General features: G+C 38.0%; 2 protein-coding genes across 2 annotated transcripts; both read left to right on the forward strand.

Annotated features, from left to right (window-relative positions):
* Positions 1-6: 6 nt before the first annotated feature.
* LOC121791728 (myosin-10-like) lies at positions 7-7,469 on the forward strand. The gene is made up of 17 exons (XM_042189585.1): positions 7-122; positions 782-877; positions 1,318-1,370; positions 1,517-1,613; positions 1,911-1,984; positions 2,081-2,195; positions 2,831-2,941; positions 3,303-3,379; positions 3,656-3,722; positions 4,309-4,374; positions 5,217-5,324; positions 5,476-5,606; positions 5,986-6,052; positions 6,163-6,230; positions 6,316-6,409; positions 6,676-6,746; positions 6,847-7,469. Exons 1-17 carry the CDS (start codon positions 93-95, stop codon positions 7,214-7,216), a joined length of 1,695 nt encoding a protein of 564 aa, XP_042045519.1. The 5' UTR covers positions 7-92; the 3' UTR covers positions 7,217-7,469.
* An 8,709-nt stretch (positions 7,470-16,178) lies between these two features.
* LOC121791729 (triosephosphate isomerase, cytosolic-like) lies at positions 16,179-19,263 on the forward strand. Its single transcript, XM_042189586.1, has 9 exons — positions 16,179-16,312; positions 16,939-17,014; positions 17,553-17,676; positions 17,781-17,865; positions 17,959-18,091; positions 18,456-18,550; positions 18,632-18,710; positions 18,812-18,894; positions 18,993-19,263. The coding sequence occupies exons 1-9, from the start codon at positions 16,274-16,276 to the stop codon at positions 19,041-19,043; spliced, it is 765 nt and encodes a 254-aa protein (XP_042045520.1). The 5' UTR covers positions 16,179-16,273; the 3' UTR covers positions 19,044-19,263.
* The last annotated feature ends 5,146 nt before the right edge of the window (positions 19,264-24,409 follow it).

Genomic DNA, 24,409 nt, shown 5'->3' on the forward strand with positions numbered 1-24,409 from the left:
AAAACTCTTCCAGTCTCACATTTGAAGAAAAAGAAACGAACAATGAGCATCATCTACTTCATGAAGAGCCAAAGAGCCCCAAAAGACAGTCAATGGTTAACTCAATCGTCTATACTACAGCTGTACTTGTTTCCTGCTTGTATAATTAAGCTGACTTCATACTTTTCTCCATGTTTCCACCTTTAGAAGTTCATTTTTATTAGTTTTACTTACTAATGATTTGAAAACCAACAAGGTGCAAGCTCTGTGGGGCCCTTTTAGACCACTTATTACATCCTTTTCGCTTTTTTCTATTCATGTTTTTCTTCTTATGCATATGATTTACATAAATAATAGTAGTGGTTTAAATGCTGCTAGGGGAAAGATCATCCATCATGCTCATACATGTTAATATGTGTATGTACCATTTACTTGGCATATAAAATAAATTGATGACCTAGACATCCAGAGCAAGTGAGGATCGACGTACTCTCCTGTAATATCATTACTAACTCAAAACCTGCCCATTAGGTCGATTCAGGGATCACACAACTTATCCCCATGGCTTTTGATTTATTGATAAGAATGTGGTTTTAGACCTAGTGCTTTCTCCCTTAGTTACTACTAAAATAGTAATAGTACAATTGTTTATTCAAAAAATTGGCAATATAAATAGTTATATTTAAGGTCCATCTTGATTTATCAATATTTATTCACTAAGTTCGGTTGATTCAAAATTTTCTTCTTGAATCACTTATCATGGATCAACTTTTATGTCCCCTTATTCCTATCAAACGGGCAGGTGTTATATTATGATTCAGACATGGGTGGCGAACCTTTGAACTTCCGTGATGTATTTCTTTACAGTCAGGCATTGGAGGGAATATCGATATGCATGGTAAGTTATAATTGTCCCATTTCAGTATATATTTGTTTCGGCATTATGTTCATATACTGATAATGATCTTGTAATAATATATTAATATTTCTGATACAAACCTAAAGTTTGCTACCAAAACCAAGCAATTGTTATTGGATATGGTGTGTTTCGGTTTATCCTTTTTTTCAGAGTGATGCATCATTGCATCAGCCAACTTTTTGCTGCCAAAGTTTGTTGTTAAATATGTCTTAGACATTAGTATTACTTATTGGATATGGCTTGTTCCTTTTTTTATGCCTGAAGATATATCTTTACTGGTTCGAACCTTATATTTTCTGTTCTAATAACTTGGGCTGATTATAATATCAAGTAGGAGTATCAACTATGCTATATTGATTTAAAATTATGCATTTTACTGGAATTTACGACTTGCGTTGTCTTCTCTTTTGCTTGATTAGACTCTTGAACCTCCAAGTGAAGATGAAGTTTCTTTATTGCTTGAATTATTCGGGTAAGTTTCTCCATTATGTTAGTTAATGTGGATTTTAAAGTCCTAGCTGAGAAAGAGAGCATGCTGCTCTCCTATTGAAGCATATTGGTCAAATAAAATTTATATTTGGATCTGGCTATAAGCCTGTAACGATTGTGCACCTGCAGACTCTGTCTCACAGGTGGAAAAGCAGTTCATAATGCAATAGTTAGTAGCATTCAGGATCTCGCAAAAGTCTTTTCCGGCTACCAAGATGAAGTACTGGTACCAGTCGATAACCTACCTTTCATAAAACCTAATGCACAGCATTGAAGAAATTTTGGGATAATACTACTCATGTTACGTAGGCATAAAATACTAAAGCTCACATTGGAAGAAAGTTTGGTAACTATACTACTGTTAGATATGTTTTCTCGTACTGACAATACATTCTATACCCCATTAAATAAGGCAGCACTTAGCTTATCTTTAATTTTCAAAACCTGAGTTTAATAAATAAGTCTTATTCCTTTCAACATCTGAAACATAAGCCTCTAAAGAATCTAAGTATTGTTTGGATAGGTGAAGAGAGAAGAGTTGCTTCAATTTGCTGAAGGAGCCATAACAGGGTTGAAAATCAATGCTGATATTCAAAGGTTCGTTGAATGCCCGTTTCATTGCTTCCCCTTTTTACTTTTTCCTATGATTCATGCCTACAAACAGTTTTGACACACATCTGATTCTACAAACAGGATTGATGCTGAAGTCTCCACATTGAAGAAAACACTTGAATCAAGAGCATCTTATGACCATGATGGTGACTGCCTTGAAACAAACAGTAAGCAGAACGCTTCATCAACAATAGAGGTGAACATTGCTGTACCCAATTGTTTTGTCAAATAACTTTTCCATTGCATCTTTAGGCAGGGTCTGTTAGAATCTCAAGTCAGTAGCATTTTCTTAAGGTGACCAGTTGTCAAGTGGATTGTTATGCCGTATGTTTTAATGCTTCCAGTACTTATATCCTCTCTATTTGAAATATTCTTAGGGCTTCAGACTGTCATATTAGTAAATCTTTAAAGCTAGTTAATCTGTGCTTGAAGTAGGGTAATCAAGTCAGGAAGATGATAAGATTTCGTATTTCTATAATTTAAATTCTCAGCTATTTTACAAAATCGATTGTCGTGGTGGCTCCCCTCCAGAGCCCCTATTCATCCATGGAATTGCTGTAGAATATTTTGCAAGTCATTAACTACATACATTGAACATAACTTCTATTCCTTAAAAAACTCACAAGGAATTTGATCTGTTTGTTACAATACATTTCCAAGTTACTAGCAAAAAGTAGTCAATTCAACGGAAAAATTATAGTTTCCAAGTGTGGTTTGTGTGTGTGTGTGTGTGTGTTTATGTATTTTTTATAAATACGACTTATAAGTGCACTACTTTGATGTCCTGAAATTCATAATCTTACATGTCTAGTTATCTTTTTCCTCCATCAGGCTCTTAAAGAGGCACTTGCGCACATCAGAGCGTGCTCCAGATTGGAAGCGCTTCTACTGAAAAAGAAAGCTATTAAATGTGGAGACACAGCTGAAATTCATTCTCAGAAGGTGCTTACATAGTACATGAGCCTTCTGCCTTTTATTGTTATGGTGTTAGTTTTCCATTTCATATCTCATGGTTAAATCAAGCCTCATTCAAATTTGCAACCATTCTTTTCCGCCCACCATCTTCACTTTTACTAAATCTTTACGCCTTTTTTTGTGATTATGATTTCATTAATGTCCTTTGCTTCCAGTGAAAACTTGTTCAATATATGCAACCTCAGACCTGTGTGTGACTCATCCTGTAGAACTACTTTAGGATTCTGGAAAATTGTTGTTTGCTCAGCTGGCTGCTTCAAGCTCAATAAGAAACTATTTAATGGCTGAATATTCCAGATCTCTGAAATTTGTGTCTTAAGAATGTCAGGTTGATAAGTTGAAGGTATTGTTGGAATCCCTAGCAAGCTCATCTTCAAAAGCTGAGAAGCGCATTTCTGACTACAGGTATATCACTGCATGTTACAAGTTTTTGTCAACTACCTGTTTGCCATTTATGCTTGGGTCTTTGCATACTAGATCTCTGTTCTCTCTGTATTGGTGTTATGTCATTTCTGACTTGCTTGCTTTATTTTTTCTATGGATTCCACTTGTGCTTAGGGTGGGTCTGTACTGATGTGCTGTTATTATTTTGGAATCTGTTTTCCTGTTTAGTTGTATGAGAGTCCTTGTTATTATTTTGTCACTCTTATTGAAAGTTTCACTTTGCTTTGTTCTTTATAGACTTCAGAAAGAAGATGCTTTGCAGTTTCGAGTGGGAAAAGTCAATGAAGTTAGTGAAATTGAAAAGGTATGGAATTGAAGAAAATGGGTAGTGTAAAATTTTTTCTTGCTTAAGTAAACTTTAGAAGAGTTTTAATGGAACACATAAAGACACTTTAAAGGGAACAACTTGAAAATATTAAAATGCGTATCTGATGCTTTACGTAAATAAATATTATGAATATTGAAAAAAAAATTAAACAACTATAGATCTATTTGGATAAGATAATAGCCTAAAACAACTAAAAACGTAAAATATGCATGAGTTCAGTAATTCAGTAGAAGTACTGTGAAGATCATTATGTTATAAATATAAGTCTGTCTAGATGAAAAATCCTATACAAAATTTCTATTAGTGATATTGATAGTAACATAGCTAAAATGATATCCCTGGACACTTGAATTTCATAGACCAACTGAAATAAAGTTCTGAGTTTCTGGAAGGCCGTCTTTCTGTAGTTTTTAGTTATTTGTGCCGGAAACAAAGAGGTGAAGTTTATCATTAAATATCGTAGACAACCAGAAGGATAAATATACATATATATCATGTCATGGCTAGTTTGTGCTTTCTTGCATGCATGCTAGATATGCTGATGGCTCAAATTTGTTTTCAGGAACTAAAAGCTGAGATATCTGATCTTGAGAAACAGAGGGATGAACTTGAAGCTCAATTGAAAAAGGTGTTTCTTTGTCCATGTACTGTAACCTACATTCTGATGAGACGTTCACTTATGGGGCTTTTACTTTTGAGTTTTATGATGGATGGCTAATAATAATATAGATGAATTGACTAAAATTTGGGCTAGTTTGATCATCTTATCCTTCAAATACTCAATCCTATATTTTATAAATCTACCCTATCACTCAAAGTAAACACATTCTTTATATGCATGTGTGTCTTTGTCATGCTTGGTGTTTAACCTCAGGGCTTGAAGGTGAGTGAGAGTGTTTAACCCATGGGAATCGTATACTGCCTTGGTCTCAGGAATTCATAAACATCGATTATGACATACAATATTCAGACTTTATTGTTTGTGAATGTAGTGACTCAAAGTGGCAACATGCTGAAATAGAGTAGAATCGAAAATATGATCTTGCATGAAAATAAGTTTTGGCTTCTGTCCTTCTCCATTACCCCCTCCGCTCTCTGACTCTTTGTTGGGAAGATGGGTAGGTATTTATTATGTGTAACTCTTCTTTTTTATTATTGGAAATCTTTAGTCTGCTTGAATTTGAGACTCTGAACTTTCTAATATCTGATTTCCATCCTCCAACTGCCAGTGTCTCCTTTATTAAGTTCCAAATCTGATTTAAAGAGTAGATGTTTAACTAAATATTTTTATAATCTTCTCTATTGGATCAGTAAGAATCTAGATAAACATAAAATTTCATTTGCTCTTAAGATATTTTAAAGGATTGTTTCCATAACTGCTTCTTATATGGATACAAGTAGTTTTGGTTTAATCTATTCTTAATATTAACTTCTTCTGTTTTTGGTAATCTGAACATTTTAATTATATAGGTCAATACTTCCTTGTCTGCTGTGCGAACTCGTCTTCACAATGTCACGGAAGAGAGGGATCAATTTTTTGATGCTAATGATCAAATTGTCGCCCATGTGAAAACTAAGGTCTGCTATACCTTCCCATTAAAAAATTACTCTGTTCCATATACTGCTGAATCACGTAGATAAATCATAGTAAATGCTATCAACTATACTTCAAGGGTTGCCTTATCCATATTTTGATTGTTTTATTTTACATATCCTTACAACTTTGTAGGAGGATGAACTAGCAAAATCCATTGTGTCTTGTCGAACAGAATCAGATATTCTTAGTACGTGGATTAACTTTTTGGAAGATACTTGGTCTCTTCAGTGTTCATACGTGGAAGCTAAGGAGAAAGAAACCAAGTATGTATGAATTCAATATGGTTTAGTCGATAGAAATCTCTGCTATAAACACATGCATTTTAACTCTACAATTGACATATTTTTACCTGTTTATATATGAGCTGCATAAAGGTTGTATAGAAACACACTTTGAACGAACTTTTAGATGAATTTCATTTATGACAATTTCGTACTTTGATAGTCAACTCCTAATGGACTTCTAACAAAGTGTCACAATTTGAAGAACTGCAAAGTTGTTTATGATGGCATACTTATATCAGCTTCTTAAAAAGTCTATATGTAAAATCCATACTGAGTTGGTTACATTCTAAAACTGCTCCAAATGTACGTATTTTCTCTGAGGGTGTATTGTTGCTCGTTTTCCATTTGCATTTGAAAGTGCTGAGATCGAGAGACACGAAGATTACTTCACAGATTTGGTTAAGAAGCTGCTTTCTTCTTATGAGGTGCTTATTTTATTTATTTATTTTATTCACTGCAATGGTATTCCGTATCTTTTAGTAATTTTGATGTTTGCAAACTATATATCCATCTTCTTCCGTCTCATTCGATGCAGAAAGAGCTTAGACAGCCTATTGATCGCATTGGAAAGTATGTGGAGAACTTAAAGTGCCTGACTGATGGGTATTTCCCCATATAATATTTGTAAAAGATGGTACTGTCCTAGTTTGGCTACGTACGAGCCTAATATTTCTGAAACTGCTTACAGCTCTGAACCGTCTCCTGGATTGGAAACTAACGAATCTCAGTTGGTTAGCCCAAAGAGAAATCTCGAGGAAGAATACCTGGATTATGAAGCTAAGGTAAACAGAAATTAATTCATATTAGTTGCTTAAGTTCAAATTAATGATATATAGGAGCTTCGTTTATCACCATCCCCCGCATTTACCCATGATGGCTACCTTTTCGCTCTGTTTTTTTTCTTGCAGAAGTAACTCATCAAAATATTGTGTATTTGAACTTCTTGACAATATCTAACTTATGTAACACCACTAGTAGTCTTGGGCAATTGAGTCATCAAACTTTTACAAAAAAACTTTACCGGTTTATTTTTCTTAACAACTTGCAGATAATAACTACATTCAGCGTAGTGGACAACATGAGAGAGCGGTATTATGCCGGACAAGGAAAACTATCCAGGTCTTACTGCCAATCAATTATAGCCACTCCTGTCCTTCCCTGTATAGTACCTTTCCAAGACTCTATGTTAAGTCTACGTTGTATATTTTTTTTATTTCAGCAAAGAGAATAAGGAGGTGAAAGAGCTATTTGACAAAATTGAGAAGCTAAGAGAGGAATTTGAATCCATCGAGCGACCTACTCTGGATATTGAGAATCCCACTAAAGAGGCAGATGAATCGCCTAGTGAAAGCGTCACAAGCTCCTCTACGGAGCAGGCAGAAAGAGAAGTCAGTGCTGGGAAGGCTGACGAGCAACGGCCCTCACCTAAGTCGAAGCAGATCGAGATACTTGATCCTGCAGCAGAGTTGGCGAAACTTGAGTCTGAATTTGGAAAAGTAGATCCAGACTACGCTGCAGAGGACATCGGGGAGTGGGAATTCGATGAGCTTGAGAGGGAGTTGAAATCTGGCGATTCATCAAAAAAGTAGAACTCCTCATCTTTTGTCCTTGAAGTTACCTGTGTTATTTCGTGGTTCCAAATTTGTTGATTTCTTCATAAACATGTATAAAATCCAGCTGATGAAGCTGACATTTTTAATGTATGTACTTATATTAAGTGAAACAAGATTTTTTTTAATGTATGTACTTAAACGAAGTGAAACTAGGGACATGACTGTTAGCTTCTTTTTAATCATGGGATGAATATAAGTTATGTCAATATAAATATGTTATTTATGTAAATGATATTTGCCTGTAAATTCTTGAATCTTAGCTTAATTTTGATAATGTATAGTAGTAGATTTAAAATCTGTAGTAAATTATCGAATTATTGATTTGTTTTGATTTTAAAATTAATCAAGATTTCAATGTTGATTATAGGTAGTGAAATGTTGTGTTATACAATCAAACTAAATAATATCATTTCTTTTTTTATCCCTTCTATCTCATTTCTTTTTCTTTTCTCGCATTCCTTCTTAGTATAAACTTCCACCGCTCAATAAATAAAATTAGTATAATGTGATGTTGTTTTAGTGCATATAATATGATGTAGTTTTGGTGGTATTTGATGGTAAGTATTCCAAGTTATATCAATTCCTAAATTTTGATTTATTATAAAATTACAACAAAGCAATAGTTTAACAATTTATACATAGATTTGAAGTTAGTATACAAAATCAAAAATCGACGAATATTTAGGAATTTATAGGTAAATTAAGTTCTAAACTAAGTGACTTCTCTAAAGTTGTACTAGTATTTTAATAATCACAGCACATTTCGGGCCTTAGTTGTAATGTCCTTCCATTGTTAAATACTATAAATACGTTATGGGATACGAATTAATGATGGATTGCATCACCGGAAACTTGCGAATACCCAATTTGATATTTTGGCAAAGGAATTTAAGAAAAATAAATGAATGTATCATCTTATAAAAATCTGTACATTGTCCGTTGATGGAGTACGTACTAAACAAGCCCAACAGCAGTAAAGCCCATCAGCCTAAAGCCCAAGAAAGAGTATCAGTTCGGCATGACTAAAGAGTATCAGAGTTCAGTTCGGCACAACCAAAGAGTTCGGCCCCAGCCTACAGCTCGGTAAAAGCCAACCAATCAAACTCTGCTCTCAGGTCGGCATCAAGCTCTACTCTCAGATCGGCAAAAGCTGCTCGGCCATAATTCAGCAGTTCGGTCTCAGTATTCGACCGAACTAGGAGATAGTGGACTCATGCAGGATTTCCACCTCCACCACCCACGATCTATTTAGTGGTGTCAAGCAGTCATTAACTCATGCAGGATAGTGGACCCATGCAAGATCGCCACGATCTCCACGACATCCACTACCTAGTAAATGGCTGCATGCCACGATCTAGGTTCAATGTATAAATAGAACCTAGATCAGATAGATAGATTAAGTTCTAAATAGACTCTCTCGCTTTCTAGAGATAAAATACAAAATATCAAGTCTGTATTGTAAGCTGTAAGAAAACAGATCAAGCAATACAACTCTGCCCTCATTTCTTCCCGTGGACGTAGATTTACCTCAGTAAATCGAACCACGTAAAATCTCTGTGTCGTGATCTGCGTTTTTCCAGCATTCTTCAAACACCGTCGAAAATTCGCAGACTCATCACTGGCGCCGTCTGTGGGAAACAGAGAACCAAATTTGTGATAAAGCGAATTTTTGACCCTTTTTCCACCCCAAAAAAATGCATACCAGATCACATAACACCCATAATACCGTTCGTGATAACCGTGAGGAAGCTAGTCCAGCTCGCAGGTCTGAAAAACGGCCTCGGGAGACATCTACCTCCGGTTCTCACGAAGGAGGAACAAGCCACTCCAGGAGTCATCGCACCGAGTCTTCCCAGCAGCCCGATTTAAATGAAGCTGTCAAGCTGTTCTTGGCCGAGAAGCAGGAGGAGTTCTTAACCTTCCTGCAGAAGAGCCAACAGCCGGAGAAGACAACGACGGATTCTCCCTCCTCATCTAGGCATGAAAGTCACTACCGCAGTAGTGACGTGTCTTCCAGGAGAAAGAATCCTCAACCTCGACATGTTCCTGTTCCTCCTCGGTACCGGAACCACAGGAGAACTCCATCTCCTCCGTACCGAAGAGATGCCGGGTTCGCCATGTACGGAGCATTAAAGACTCCGTTCTCGGACGATATCACCCGAACTCCTTTGCCGCGGAACTACCGAACTCCGTCGATAACCTATGACGGACTCGTGGATCCTCATGATTTCTTGGGACGCTATCAATATAACATGGCGAACCAGGGTCTCAACGAGGTCCACATGTGCAAGCTGTTCCCCGAGCTGCTCATCTGGAACGCCAGAAGGTGGTTCGACAGCCTTCCTCAAGGCAGCATTAGATCCTACCGAGATCTAATGGATGCTTTCCACAGGAGGTTCTTTCAGAAAGCGGAAGTCCGAATCACTTCGGCTCAGCTGCTTTCCATTCGTCAAGGTCGCGACGAAAGAATCAGCGACTTTATGACAAGATTCCACAAGGAATGCCTGCAAGTAGACGATCTCAACGATCTGCTTGTCATCTCGGCATTCCAAAATGGAATCCTGCCCGGAGCTCTCTACAGGAAGCTCGTTGAGTGCGGTCCGCGGACAGCTCAGGAAATGTGGGACATTGCGGACCAGTTTTCCCGTGCGGATGAGGCAGACCGTCGAAAACGGTCTTTAGACAGCTCATCCCGAGGAGACGAAAAGAAGCCCGATCATAGCGATCAGAGGCTTCCTCGCCGAACTCCTTTTGAAAGAATTCAAAGGGCACCGGTACAAGGCAGATTGGGACCACGTCTCAATCCTGAGAAGCCGCCCGCTCAGTTCGTACCCTTAAACAAGTCAAGAGCGGAAATTTTCGAACTACATTCCGATATGTTCGAAAAACCAAGGCGGATGACGAAATCGGCCGCGCGGCGACCTCAGGATCAATATTGCTCCTTCCATCAAGCCCACGGACACGATACCGAGGAGTGCCGAGATTTGGCTGCAGGTATTGATGTTCTTGTGAAAACAGGAACGTTAAAAAAATACCAAAGCAAGCAGCCGAAAAAGAACAAAAGGCAGAGAGGTGCGAACTGCAATCCTCAGGATCCGAAAAGGCATGAGGATCCCGAAGACGACGACGAGCCGCAATATGATGGAGTAATCCAGACTATTGATGCTCTCCCTGCCGGGAAGACTAAGTCGTCCCTAAAAGCAGAACGCAGAGGTTCCAATCAAGAGGAGCCAACACATAAAAGGCTGAAGAAAGACGAAGTGATTACATTTTCAGATGCCGATCCCGTCCCAGCCATCTCTCCTCACCAAGACGCTATTGTCATTCAAGCCGGAGTGGCAAACAAACTGATCCACAGAGTATTTGTGGATACAGGAGCATCAGTCAGCATTCTTTTTAAGGAATGTTTCGATAAAATGGAAGTGGATCCAGCTCGGCTCAGTCCGGCTCCGCTTCCTCTGAAAAGTTTCGCCCAGGAGGACACCCGCCCTGAAGGTATTATCAGCCTTCCAATCACGGTGGGAAAAGCGCCTACAAGCTCCAATACGATGATCGAGTTCTTTGTGGTGAAAGCTCGGTCCCCGTACAACATCATCCTGGGGAGAGACTGGCTCAACACAGTTCGGGCCGTTTGCTCTACTTATCACCTCACCATCAAGATCCCTACTAAAGGAGGGATAGCGGTCATCCGAGGTGACCAAAAGAGAGCAAAGGAATGTCTGCAAATTGCGCTTAGAAGTGCCGAGCAGTCAGATCGGCACCACCAAGCATAGCAATCACAGCAGCTGGAGTCAGAGACGATGACCGAAGTCATACCGGAGCCGAACTCGATGACAGTTCAGCTGTACGAAGACGATCCATCCAGAACGGTTAAGATCGGCTTCGCGGGAACGCCTCTACTTCGGGAAAAAACCATCCAGCTCCTCAAGGAGTATAAAGACGTCTTTGCATGGTCTCCGTTGGACATGACCGGAGTGCCCCCCGAGGTAATCACTCATCGGTTAAATATTGATCCTTCGGTCCGGCCGATAAAACAGAAGCAAAGACTCTTTGCGGCAGAACGAAGTCAAGTCATCCATGACGAGGTCCGCCAATTACTAAAAGCGGATGTACTATTCGAGGTGAAATATCCTTCTTGGGTGGCCAATCCTGTGATGATCAAGAAAAAAGGAGGAGGATGGCGGATGTGCATAGATTTTACCGATCTAAACAAGCACTGTCCTAAAGATTGCTATCCCCTTCCGAATATAGATAAAAAAGTAGAAGCTTTGATCGGCTTCGAAATTTTCTGTTTTCTTGATTTATACAAAGGATATCACCAAGTGTTGATGGATGAGAGTGACGCTCCGAAAACAGCTTTCATTACCGATTTCGGCATTTTCGCTTATAAAAAGATGCCATTCGGTTTAAAGAATGCCGGAGCCACTTATCAAAGGATGGTAGACAAGCTTTTTCGGCACCTAATCGGAAAACAGGTTGAAGTGTATGTCGACGACATAGTTGTCAAAAGCAAAAGCACTTCGGAGTACGAAGACAACCTCAAATCCACTCTCAATGTGCTCCGAAAAGCCAACCTCAAACTCAACCCCCAAAAATGTACCTTTTTGGTAGATTCGGGAAAGTTTCTGGGTTGTTTGATTTCAAGGGACGGACTCAAGGCAAACCCCTTAAAAGTTCAAGTCGTTCAGAACATGGCAATGCCGAAGTCCATACATGACGTGCAAAGGCTAACCGGATGTCTAGCCGCACTGAATCGATTCCTTTCCCAAGCAGCCGAAAAGCAACTGCCGTTCTTCAAGGTGTTGAAAAAGGCACCAAAGTTCGAGTGGGGAGCCGAGCAGAAAAAGGCCTTTGACGAGCTCAAAAGTTATCTAGCCGAGCTTCCTATTCTCTCTGCTCCAACCAAAGCCGAAGTAATTTTCTTATACTTAGCGGCATCCGATCAAACCATTAGCGCGGTGCTTGTACGAGAAGAAGGCCTAAAGCAGTTTCCCATCTACTTTACAAGCCGAGCATTAAGAGGTCCAGAAACAAGGTATCAACCTCTGGAGAAAATTGCTCTGGCGTTAGTAAATGCAGCAAGGAGACTGCGGCCGTACTTCTATGCTCACAAGGTACGCGTCTTAACCGATCTGCCTCTTCGGCAAGTTTTGACCAAGCCAGAAGCATCAGGCAGAATCGCCAAATGGGCTATAGAGCTGGGAGAACACTCAATCGAGTACCTACCTCGAAAAGCCATCAAGGGACAAGCCTTGGCAGATTTTCTTGCAGAGGCCAAGTTCGATCAAGCAATCCCTGTCATTGCCGAACAGAAAAATTCTGCCAATGCCGAACTAGCACAGCCCTTGGAATCCGAAGTAGAGCCGCCAGACTGCTGGAGCGGATTCGTAGATGGAGCTTCAAACAAGATGGGAAGTGGAGCTGGTATTTTACTTGTCGCTCCCGACGGACACGAGGTAACTTATTCACTTCGTTTCTTATTCCCAACTACTAATAACGAAGCCGAATACGAAGCCCTCCTTGCCGGACTCCAGCTAGCGCAAAGTCTGCTCGTCAAATCTCTCAAAGTCCATTGTGATTCACAAGTCATAGTAAATCACATGTTGGGTACAAGTGAAGCTCGTGACGAGAGAATGAAGAAATATCTGGACAAAGCGCAAAGCATCAGCCGAAGTTTCTCCTATTTTCGGATAATCCGCATTCCCAGAGCGGGAAATAGCCGAGCAGATACCTTAAGTAAGTTGGCCTCAGATCCGAGCTCAAAGGCGGAAGAATTAATGCATCGAAGCATTGATGAAGCCGAGGTACACTCAGTGTCCAGCTCGCCGAACTGGATGACGCCAATCTTGCAGTATCTGGATCAAGGACAATTGCCCGAGGATAAGAGAGAAGCTCGGAAGATCACGTGCCGAGCACTTCGGTACGAACTTCATGAAGGAGTCCTCTTTAGAAAGTCTTACCTCCAGCCGTTATTGCGGTGCGTAGGACCAGAAGAGACGGACTACATCCTCAGAGAAGTTCATGAAGGATCGTGCGGCAGCCACATCGGAGCTAGAGCTTTAGCTAAAAAAGTTCTAAGATGGGGATATTACTGGCCAACCTTGGTACAAGAAGCAGTGCAGCTCGTCAAGACATGCCCGAAGTGCCAAATCCATGCAAATATCCCAAGGATGCCGCAGACCGATCTATCCACTATGCAAAGCCCTTGGCCTTTCATGCAATGGGGCATAGACATAGTGGGACCACTTCCTCAAGCTCCTCGGCAAATGAAATTCCTAATCGTTGCCGTGGACTACTTCACGAAGTGGGTGGAAGCTGAACCATTAGCTGCGATAACGAGCTCAAAGGCATTGGACTTCGTCTGGAAGAACATAGTGTGCCGATTTGGCATACCCCACATCCTCATCTCGGATAACGGGACTCAGTTCACCGACAAGACGTTCAAGAATTGGTGCCAAGAGCTGAATATTCAACAGCGGTTCACTTCGGTCTCTCATCCACAAGCAAACGGACAAACGGAGGTAACAAATCGTATCCTGGTGAAAGGGTTAAAAGCTCGGTTAGAACAAGCCAAAGGACAATGGGTAGAAAATCTCCCTCAAGTCCTATGGTCCTACCGAACTACACCCACAACCTCCAACGGTGAAACTCCGTACAGTCTGGTGTACGGCACTGAAGCCGTAATTCCGGTGGAGATCGGCGTACCCAGTCCCCGAACTCTAAATTTCTCCTCAGAAATGAATGACGACGGACTGAGAGCCGAGCTAGATCTTGCCGAAGAAAGAAGAGAATTGGCATGCATAAAAGCAGCCAAGTACAAGGAGCAAGTAGCCCGGTATTACAACCAAAGGGTGAAGAAGCTGCAATTTCAAGTGGGAGATCTCGTCTTGAGAAACAACGAAGTAAGCCGAGCAGAAAAGCTGGGCAAGCTCGAACCCACATGGGAAGGTCCGTATCGGGTGTCAGAAGTCCTCGGCAAAGGGTCTTACAAATTGGCTCACATGTCAGGAGAACAGGTACCCCGAACATGGCACATTTCCAACCTCAAAAAGTTCCATTTGTAAGAGACAGTCCGGTCAGTCAGTCTTGAGTCCTGTTCAGTCAATGTGCTTTATTTGGTTTACTTGGTCTTTATTTGTCTCTGTGCGTTTTGTCTGTGTGTTTTGTCTGTCTCTGTGCGTGTCGTCTCTTACAAATGCTACTGAGGTATCTTGTTCTTCGAAGGCTGATCCCCTTCTTAGAACATATACAAGCCAACGATTGTGAGTCAAAGCTTCTACAGAAGATACAAGACCACAATTCAGCTTAAACAAGCAGTTCGTCTGAAACGAGCTGCAACAAGCCAACGATTGCGAGTCAAAGCTTCTACAGAGGATACAAGACCACAATTCGGCTTAAAAATCAAGCACTTCGTCTGAAACGAACTGCAACAAAAGTCCGATTCACGCGATAAAACTTGCCTGAATTAGGACAAGGGAAAGTCCGATCCACGCGATAAAACTCGCCGAATTAGGACAAGGGAAAGTCCGATCCCCAAATTAGGACAACGGAAAGTTCGATCCGAGCGATAAACCTCGCCAAATTAGGACGCAAACCAAGTCCGGTCAAAGAAGAGTTCACTTCATCAGACCGAGGACAAACATCAACTTACCCCGTACCTTTATCCAGAATGCCGAAGTGATTCACTTCGCTTTCCGGGGGGGGGGGTAGTGATGGAGTACGTACTAAACAAGCCCAACAGCAGTAAAGCCCATCAGCCTAAAGCCCAAGAAAGAGTATCAGTTCGGCATGACTAAAGAGTATCAGAGTTCAGTTCGGCACAACCAAAGAGTTCGGCCCCAGCCTACAGCTCGGTAAAAGCCAACCAATCAAACTCTGCTCTCAGGTCGGCATCAAGCTCTACTCTCAGATCGGCAAAAGCTGCTCGGCCATAATTCAGCAGTTCGGTCTCAGTATTCGACCGAACTAGGAGATAGTGGACTCATGCAGGATTTCCACCTCCACCACCCACGATCTATTTAGTGGTGTCAAGCAGTCATTAACTCATGCAGGATAGTGGACCCATGCAAGATCGCCACGATCTCCACGACATCCACTACCTAGTAAATGGCTGCATGCCACGATCTAGGTTCAATGTATAAATAGAACCTAGATCAGATAGATAGATTAAGTTCTAAATAGACTCTCTCGCTTTCTAGAGATAAAATACAAAATATCAAGTCTGTATTGTAAGCTGTAAGAAAACAGATCAAGCAATACAACTCTGCCCTCATTTCTTCCCGTGGACGTAGATTTACCTCAGTAAATCGAACCACGTAAAATCTCTGTGTCGTGATCTGCGTTTTTCCAGCATTCTTCAAACACCGTCGAAAATTCGCAGACTCATCATCCGTAGATTAGGAAAAAATGTTTTCTGCTTCCAAAATCCAATGTGCTAGTGCTTAACCAACAACGCCCACAGGTTTGCATTATAAAGCAAATAAGGGCTTGGGCACGGTAATTGTGACTTGTGATTAATACCCCATTCATCAATAAAAGATATATACACATTCCACTACTTCGCTTACCATTTCATTTTAAAAATGAGACTGTATTTTTCTGATTATGTTACAAAATGTCATCGATAATATATTCTTTTATACATCGAACTAAAACAATTAATGAAATGTTAATTTCACGTATCTAAAATAAAATATAATATTTATCCAGAGATATTCTAAAATGACCTTATAAAATATAAAAGAAATAAATTAATAAAAGTGGAATGACATATTTATGAGGATGTCCTAAAATGAGTATTGGAAATTGTTTGTCGGATTCCCGCATGCGTTTCGAATATTCCGTCAACACACATTACCAAAGGGCATTTTAGGCAATTCACTTTCCTGATCCACAAATAATGAGTTTTCTCTTCTCGATTATATAAATTCGCGGATATCCATCACTCACAACCAGTCATTTGCCATTACCAACCACTACACACTACCAAAAGCCATATTCTCGTGCATTTTCTAGTTATCTCCGATATCAAAAATGGGCAGAAAGTTCTTCGTCGGCGGCAACTGGAAATGCGTAAGTATTCATCTCTTCGATGTTATGAGAATGATTGATCCGTTTGTTGTGGATCTCCTTTTCATTTCGGCCGATCTCGTTTCCGATCTACTGTTTAATCTCTTCCTTTTAGTAGATTTAATGTTGTTTTATGTATCGCATATAGAGATTGATGTATTTTTGTGGATCTCAATGCTTAGGGATATTATTAGTCTGCAATTTTGTAGCAATAGTCTTTGTCTTTGACGTGATCGCTGAATTTGATTTTGCTTGGGAGTTTACTGATTTTGTAGCAATAGTCGAAATGTTATTTTATTTGGATCTGAGCTGATTTCGCCTTATTAGTAATTTCTGAGATCGATCGATGGAAACGAGATGAACTTACTGTTTTTTGATGAGATTTTTTCTTGTGAAATGAATGACTGGTGGATTCGTTATCTAGATATCCTATGTTCTCACTTTTGAGATTTAGCTTTTTATGCGTTTGTTGTAGCATGCACAGAGTATCAGTTTATTGAATCACATTTTCTTAATGATCTTCGTTTTTTTGCCTTTTTTTCTGGAGTGATTGGTTGAATATCAGCTATCTATACTTTCATTTGGCTGCAGTTGTTGTGTTTCTAAGAGATTTCAATTTAATTTTGTAGAATGGTAATTCTGAGGAAGTAAAGAAGATCGTCGCATCACTCAATGCTGCTCAAGTGCCATCCCAGGATGTTGTTGGTGAGGATATATTTTACTAACCTGACATGTTAAAAGTTTTAAACTGGTGGATTTGTTAATGGGCAAGAAATAATGAAATAATCATTGTCGATCCACTGATTTCTTGCCTACAAATTTCGTATTTTGAATTTGTGCTTTGAGTCTTTCTTTCTTCTTTTTATCCGTTTGGATAAGAATAAACCGTCCGGTTGTCTTGTTTAATTGACATTCATATGTTATGTGTTTGAAAATCCATATGACTTGAATACAAATCCTTTTTAATGGAAGTGATGGAATTATAGTCTATCACAGTATGCTTAAGTTGTGTGCCATACTATCTCAATGACTTTTTGGTTTTGGCATTGTGAAATTATAAAGAATAATATTTCTAAGAGTTGCTTCAATATTTATATTTGTCTGATACACTTTCAGCCAAAACTCTCTTTACTTGAAGAAAGTATGTTTAAACTCTGGAACTGTTTGTGTGTGTATGCCTGTGCGCTGTTTTCTTTTTTCTTCCATGTCAACTAATTTTGTGTTAATTCGCCATTCCCTGCAGAGGTGGTTGTCAGTCCTCCATACGTGTTTCTTCCCTTGGTAAAAGGTTCTCTGCGATCTGATTTCCACGTTGCAGCTCAGAACTGTTGGGTTAGTAAAGGAGGTGCTTACACCGGCGAAGTTAGGTAAGCATCCTTCTCTAAAGCTAACAAGAATTGGCATATCCAGATATACAGTGCTTGTGGCTGTTTAGGAGTATGAAAATTTTCTGTTTAATCATCCTTTGTAGTGCTGAGATGCTTGTAGACCTGAACGTACCTTGGGTTATTCTTGGTCACTCTGAGAGGAGAGCATTGTTGAATGAATCAAGTGAGGTAATTCTGATGTTTACCTTTATTAAAATTATTTATGCTTATGTATTAGGTTTTTCCTCATGTATTCAATAATGGAATTTACCATGATTTCAGTTTGTTGGAGATAAAGTTGCATATGCACTTTCGAAAGGTTTGAAGGTGATTGCATGTATCGGTGAGACACTTGAACAGAGGGAAGCAGGAACGACTGTGGATGTTGTGGCTGCACAGACCAAGGCAATTGCAGGTACTGATTTCATTTCTGGGAAATTAATTGTACACTTTTTTCCTAAATCTAATTTTATTGGGTTATGACTTTTAAACATAAAACCAGGTAAAGCCAAGTAGATCATGGTGCACTTATAAATTTCATTTTCAACCAGCATCTAGCGCCAGATTTTCCTTATTGTTAAATGTAACACCGCTACTTGTTTATTAAATGCATACTTCTGTTTTTATACATATTCCACAAGAACTTTTCTAGTAAGAAATGAAAGAACCATGGTACATTTTACAAAAGAATTTCAGTAAAGTTAACCTAGTTGTTCTCCTACGGTCCTACCTTTACATGACTCTTTTTCCTGAAACAAACTCCACTCTTAACATTACAGCAAAGATTTCGGATTGGACAAACGTTGTCTTGGCTTATGAACCTGTATGGGCTATTGGAACCGGAAAGGTTGCCTCTCCTGCCCAGGCTCAAGAAGTAAGTCTTTCATGATCATGGTCACCGTTTGTTGAAAAGTGTTAATGCAACAAAGATGTCTAATCCCGCTTAAACATATAGGTACATGTTGAGTTGAGGAAATGGCTTAAAGCCAATGTGAACGCTGATGTTGCTGCTTCAACCAGGATCATCTATGGAGGTAAATCTGCAGTGCATCCATATTTAGTCTTTTAAAACATACAGCTTTTATCTCTTACAATTTCCTCACGTAGAATATATTGATCTGATATTTTCGTGCAGGATCTGTGAATGGTGGAAACTGCAAGGATTTGGCTTCACAGCCTGATATTGATGGTTTCCTTGTTGGTGGTGCTTCTCTTAAGGTAATAACCGCATCTCTTCTCATCCTGAAAAAAACGATACGTATAGAGTTGAATGAGAAAATATTCTGACCTGCACCAATTTAAATTTTAATCTGTAGCCCGAATTCATTGACATCATCAAGTCAGCTGAAACAAAGAAGAACGCATAAGTTGAAGCGTCGAGAAGAGTTTATTTTTGAAGCCTTTGATAGGGGAGATGTAATAACTATTACCTCGTTTGGCTGAGACTCTGCTGTGCAATTTTCTAGTTATTTGTGGCGCCTTGAATTTGCCTTTTAACTGTACTGAACACTAATAAATCTGGCCTCAAGCAACCTTGTATTGTTATATTCATCTTCATATGCCTGTGCTTGAATCTTTTTGTTGCTAGTGTCTCTCTAATTTGTGATTATGGTATTAGTATATGTTATCTTCCAAACGATGAAACCAAACTGGGATGTCGAGAAAAAAAATCATTAATCGAAAACATTGATCGTGGATTACATGTTGGTGTCTAGAATTTTATTTTCTGTGTTTCTTGGGAGGCGTTTTCTTGTGATTTGGTTTGCTAGTTGTCTTTCTTGGCTTAGTTTATTTCGTCGTTTGTGTTGTTTCTCAACTGATGTGCGTACAACCCGCTTGAGCGGTTCTAGCCCTTTTGGCTTTATCGGGAAAAACCGACCTTGATGTGAACGGCCTCGAAAACTAGTGATCGTTATGGACTTGTGGTAATGTAGCTAAATATTGCAAGAGAATCATGGTCCCAATACGAGATCTTACTATATATGGTGTTTGACAAAATTGCTTGGATTACGTTAAACCAGACATCATTCCTTCTTATTATATCCAGAATTAAGGTTGTTCGAGCATTGACTTCTGCTGAGGGACCACAAAGTCGTCTTTAAAAATGGAGAGTGGTTAGTCGATGTTGGTTGCCGGAAGAAGTGCATGTACCAAGACCATGTGACTGTGACTGTGACTGTTTGAGCAATGTCATCCTCATATCAATCGAATAACAAGATATGACTATAGATTATTTTGCCATCGCATTTATTGCCTCACAAGAAGAAACAAGTGACAATTGCGAAGGAAACGAATGAAAAGTATTCAACGCACCACCTTACACTCGTGTCCATCCCAATCCAGAAGATACTGCTTAGATTTTTCTGATTTCAAGATATTTTTAGGAGAATTTTTAATTATATTGCATTAGGGAGGTGTGTGTTGAGATCTCAATTGTTTCATACTCCCTCCGTTTCACAAAAATATGCATTCTTTTCTTTTTAGTCTGTCTCATAAGACTATGCACTTTCTAATTTTAGAAAGTTTTATTCTCTAATGAGGTGTGACTTATTCTCTACTAATAATACTTTAATTACTTTTTCTCTCTATATCTCTCATACTTTACCAATTTTAGATTAAAACACGTGTCAAACCCAAAGTGCATATTCTTTAGGATATAAGAGAGTATTCCATTAAAAGTGTGAGGTGAAAAAGATGTCAACTTTACCTAACTAGTCATCCTTCTATCACTAATTGATTTTGGAATGAAACATCTATATGATAGTTGGTCTCATCTTCACATGGTAGCCTTGTAAAATTTATCACAATGAAAAAGGTCAGCGTCGCTGGCAATAAATGTCGAATGAAATCTAAAACAACAAAACGAAGATGGTGTGAAAATCTAACATAAGTCAATCTAAAACAGACGATAGTGAATGGAAATTTGAGATGATAAAGAAGATCATCGCCCCTAGCAATAAATGATGGTGGATAAAAGTAACACAATAAAAAAGGCCGTTATCGCCAGAGCAATGAATGATAGACGAAGAATAATAATATACCTTAGCTCTAAAGGCTCAATTAAGACCCGTTTAAATGGAGTTTTCTAACCTTCATGAGCCGGAGCGATTGGTCATCCATCTGGCCCCACATATACATATCATGGATTGCAAGCTACTTTCATAGTATTTTTTTACTACTAATATTAAAAAATAAGTTGGCAATTCAACGCCCACCAAACTTAGATAAAAGAAGGGGTCGGCGCAGTATTTTCACGAGTCCAAATTTTCACTTTCAGAAGATCCGTTTTTTCACTTTAAATCTTTCTCCGCTGTGAATGGTGCTTTCCTTCTCCTTTTCAAACCTCTCTTTTAGCAACGCATGATTTGTCCACATGAGTTTAGATATTAAGCCTAATTTTTGCCTTTTACTCATGTTTCAATAATTGTATCCACGTCAGTATGAACAACGGCTGGGATCAACCAAAATCATTATCTATCCTTAAAAGCTAGAAAAACTCCATTAAATTCGATCTTTGGAGTTGTCAACTTGTAGCCGATCACACACTGCAAAAATGCTCTAATCCTTTGAAGTGGAGATTCATTTCCGTTCCTTGTCCGCCATCATTGCCGCCACACCATATTTCTCTTCAAACACCGACGAACGACCTAGTTCACTAAGTCATATCCACCTAGTTATGTTTCGTGAATCCACTAGTATAAAATATCTCAACTACTAAATTAAGGTTATTATTTCTAATATGAGGGACATAACTTCATAACAATATGTTTATTTTGAATTAATTTCATTTCTTCGCGCATGAATTTTAGATGATAGTTTAAATTAACCACTATTTTATCTCATCAATTCAATGAATGATGGACTCAGGGGAGGAAGCAAGAGCTACGTTTTGGTCGAATTTAATATCTGTGTTATGATTGACAAATTGTAATCTAACAAACTCAGGGGTCGGTTTCGATAAATAACTTAATGTTTTTTAAATTTATTTATTCAGTCTTACCTTGATAAATATCTATGTCACTTTTTTTTCTTTTTTGTGATTATAATGATATGGATAAATACCAGTCAGATTGCAATATTCTCCTTCAGTGGAAAATCCACCGAATTTGGTCCCACATTTAAACAAAAAGTATTCCCAATTCAATTATAATCAGCATTCTTCTCTGAGTAAACATAATTTAGATATTTCAATAATAGAACAGTATTTTATTTTCCAATAATGAAGAAGCTAGCCTACATTCATTATTTCATTTTTGTGATACATTTTTCGTTCTGCACTGCAAAGATGATAATATTATGATCCATGATTAGTTGACTAGATAAATACATTAAATTTCGAAAAATTGTTCTTCAAGATATTAAATTACATAGGGTAAAATTAGTGTACTAGAAGTATAATTTTTCCAAAAATTGTTCTGATTTCCGATAGTCCACGTCATTTTCAAATTATCGAATTTTGATGATCTGCAAGTATTAACACAAAAGATCAAATAATAAATCGGAAATATAAATATGATAACTTAGAGAAAAAGCCATTACAGATCGAGTTAAAAATAATTTTCCTAACTAAATAAATTCTCAAATGACAAAAAAAAACCTTTGGGCAGCCTTTAGTTAACAAATTATAAATCATTTCTTATTGCTTATTTAACAAATTATAAATGTGAACCTGTTGACTGAATAATAGTGATCCAATCCGCAGCCTAAAAGTAGGGCCTACCAAATGGCTATTGCTTACTCACTCTGTTCCGGATAATTTGTCTCATTTTTCCATTTCGGTCTGTCCCACATAATTTGTCTTATTTCACTTTTGTCATTTTTTATAGTGGACCTCATATTCCACTAACTCATTCCTACTCACATTTTACTATAAAATTAATATATAAAAGTAGGACACACATTCCACTAACTTTTTCAACTCACTTCTCATTACATTTCTTAAAACCCGTGCCCGGTTAAAGTGAGACGAATTATTCGGGACGGATGGAGTATTTCGCAATTAAACATTTGTCCTTTCCATTATCATAGTCATAGGGCTATTCCACAAAAAAACGTGAATAAATACGAACAACAATGATCTCGAACTACTCTTACTATTATAAAAGTAAATTATGTTGATGAATCTCATTTCTCGGATTATTTACTGAAATATGTTTTGCAATTTGATCGAAAATAAAAAATATAATGTATATTAATAAAGAATGTCCACATCAACACATAAAAAAAAAATTACTCCTATAAGTCTTAAGTTAGGTGGTTCGAATTGATGAATTATGATTAAACAAATTTAAATTAGTCATTATAATTACTTACATGTCAGTGTGTCACTAATAATATTCGTGATATTGATGACGCTTTATTAAAAAGTACTTCTTCCATTCAACTAAAAAGTTCTAATAGTATCATTATAGTTGGTCCAACCTTAAGAACTCAATCTACTTTTTACTATTTCTAGAAACTGAGTCACAAATTTCACTCTATAGATAATACATTAAATTTAAATTATATTTTACTACTGTATTCATATATTTATTTCATGAGTGACTATTCGATTTTGGATTTGTTTTCTTACCCAAATTGAACTGAATCATAAAAAAATAACATGTAAAACGAAATTCGAACTATGATCCGAATCGAAAACTGAAACAACACTAATATATTTTAAAAATGAAAAAATGAAACTCCATAGTACATAAAATGGTTTAATACTATGAACCAATTAATATAAACTATATCGAAATCCAAAAAAAAAAATCAATTCAATTTAATTTAATTCTGATCAAATATTTAATTTTCGATATTTAACTCATCCACTTTCAATCCATTTCATAGAGCTGATATGAAAGAGTATTGATTAATTAAATTTACATACACTAATTAACCTCATAAATGAATTGTGTATTTATAGAAACTCATTAGACTTTCAATCCATTTCTCAAAGTTGAGATGAGGGAGCATTAATTCCTTAGGCCTTAGCTTTACATACACTATTCATAAATGCATTGTGAGCATATTTCTAGAATCACCTTATTTTTCAATTACTATAAAATTAAATTTGTACTAGTGTAGACAAGTTGACGAGGTTGCAGAAATAATTGGGGATTGGTGAGAAAAGTCTGCTAAAATTTCCTCAAGAAATTAAATAAAGAGAGCTATATATTAGATTCTCGTGATGCCAAACCGACTACACGTAGAGGAATTCAACCTACACAACATGATGATGAATAGATAAACATATTCTTCACCTCTAATTTGTTTATGAAAAGTAATCGCTTTCACACTTTCGGGCTTCAAGTTTGGAACTTTCTAAACTAAAGCCCTTTAAGAAAAGATTTTGTGCTCCCATTTTAGATCAGTTTTCAGACAACAAGATTCCTGAGTTTGTCTGAAAAAAATGGGTTCTTGCTTCAGTGTTCGAATAAGGGCTGATAGTCCTCGCCGAGATGGTTAGCTCCCTCTCTCTCTTTCTCTCTCATGAAATTGATGGATGTTGTTGAAGTGATTATGAGCTGCTGCTTTGATTTTGAATTGAAATTTTGAATAAATTGATGAGATAGTTCTCCCATTTCAGTTCATGTGATGATTTGCTGAAGATGGATTCTTTGTTTTTTCTGGGAATTTGAGGATTTTTGTTTCTTGGTTTTTTGCCAAGGTTAAACACACTCCCTCTTGATTTTGGCTGTTTTTGTGGAAGATATATAGTTAAAAATTGAATCTTGAGCTAGAACACTTC

This window comes from Salvia splendens, unplaced genomic scaffold (genome assembly GCF_004379255.2).
Source record: "Salvia splendens isolate huo1 unplaced genomic scaffold, SspV2 ctg887, whole genome shotgun sequence".
Classification (NCBI taxonomy): domain Eukaryota; kingdom Viridiplantae; phylum Streptophyta; class Magnoliopsida; order Lamiales; family Lamiaceae; genus Salvia; species Salvia splendens.